The sequence below is a fragment of the Cyprinodon variegatus genome, unplaced genomic scaffold (assembly GCF_000732505.1).
Source record: "Cyprinodon variegatus isolate N-32 unplaced genomic scaffold, C_variegatus-1.0 Scaffold1074, whole genome shotgun sequence".
In the NCBI taxonomy this organism is placed as follows: Eukaryota; Metazoa; Chordata; class Actinopteri; order Cyprinodontiformes; family Cyprinodontidae; genus Cyprinodon; species Cyprinodon variegatus.
The window spans coordinates 42362-43827 of record NW_015151527.1 but is presented as its reverse complement, the minus strand read 5'-3'; the positions used below and the strand labels follow the sequence as shown (position 1 = coordinate 43827).

Sequence of the window (1466 nt, the reverse complement as noted above, 5' to 3'; positions counted from 1 at the left end):
GATATTAATGCTCTGAACTTCCATATCAATGCATTTTTTGCATCGTTTTTTCTCTCCTACACTGTTTACATTTGATCACTGCTGCACCTAAAGAAAAGGAAATGAAAGCTGTACAAAAAAGAAATTAATATTTTTATACACTCCAGCAGCTGATCTGTGCAGCTGTGTCTGTCTGCAGAGCATCACAGAGCAGAGCGACCTTCTAGATGATCCTCTCACCTGCACAAGAACTGCTTGTTGAAGCAACAGTAAAAGATGGCTGAAGCCAGAGAGACAGAAAAGCTTCTAATAACTGTAAATATTTCCTAGAAAGGCTCAAATGTGTCAAATAAGGAAACGCAGAGAAAGAGGAGAAGGTAAAAGTCCAAACAGACGCGGCCTTGTCAGAAGCATCCCTTCCAAGTCCAAATCCTTTCATGCTTGTCTAATGAGCAGAGCAGCAAAGCTACAGAGCGCTGTGAAGAAAATCAATCATGTAGAACATGACGGCAAGCCAGAAGATTGTCAGATTTGTCAGCTAATTTCATGCTAATTGAGTCCCCAACCTTGGTGTTATTTTTATCCATGTTGAGCCTCTGATCATAGGGGACCGTTGGCTCTCTGCTCACGTGGCTTTAATTACATTAAAAATCATCAATCACTCCTTTCCTTCTCTTGTCAGTTCCTGCCAAGATAACCAATATATCGAAGGACGTGACGGTGAACGAGGGCAGCAACGTCAACCTGATGTGCCAGGCGGTGGGGCGACCCGAGGCCGGCATCGCATGGAGGCATCAGTCGCCGAGGGGTGAGTTCAGGCCTGCGCTTTTATTACACGTTTTACCTCGGTACCCATGATGTTCACTTGTTTCTACATCATTAGAGGGAGGATGGGGAGCACTCTGCTGGAGTCCGCTTCAATAAGTCTCACTAATAATCTAATAATCACTGAAATGGTATCAGTTCTGGTCAGAATCTCACTCCTGTAATAACATTTAAAAGTCAAGTGAAGCTTAAATTACTCTGCTAAGTTATTAAGTTTTATATACCTTGAAATGTTTAGATATTTGAAGTGGTCTTTGTGACATTTATCAGATTGACTGAATGTGTGTTTCTGATGCCTGAAATATGTTGGTCTGTTCGTGTTGGTCTAGACCTGTTGATTCTTCAGAGAGCAAAGCTTTCTGCAGCACACAGCTGGTAGCCAATGTCAAAATGTATATATTAAAAATTACATAAAGAGAGAAATAAACACACAGCAACACAATAATTCATAAGACAATATGCCAGCAAATTCTACACATGTGATACAGACGCTTTAATCACATTAATGCTTCCAAAATTAAGTTTCAGTCTCAGGTCTGATGCCCATAACTGTGAGTGCCTGTTATTCAACACTAGAGTGACTATAGACTAATGTTGGTCATGAAGAGTGTGCAATAATTTCCCTCTAATTACCATTATTTTCTACTACGATAATCCTACAT

The 1466-nt window shown here is 40.6% G+C and overlaps 1 protein-coding gene across 1 annotated transcript in view; it reads left to right on the top strand.

Annotated features, from left to right (window-relative positions):
* Nucleotides 1–787, top strand: part of LOC107101270 (opioid-binding protein/cell adhesion molecule-like) — a gene marked incomplete at its 3' end in the record, with an annotated part of 143273 nt that extends 142486 nt beyond the window's left edge. Inside the window, exon 3 of the mRNA XM_015400121.1 lies at nucleotides 662–787. Within this exon, the coding sequence (XP_015255607.1) occupies nucleotides 662–787 (126 nt within the window). The remainder of the gene's footprint in view (nucleotides 1–661) is intronic.
* Between the last annotated feature and the right edge of the window lie 679 nt (nucleotides 788–1466).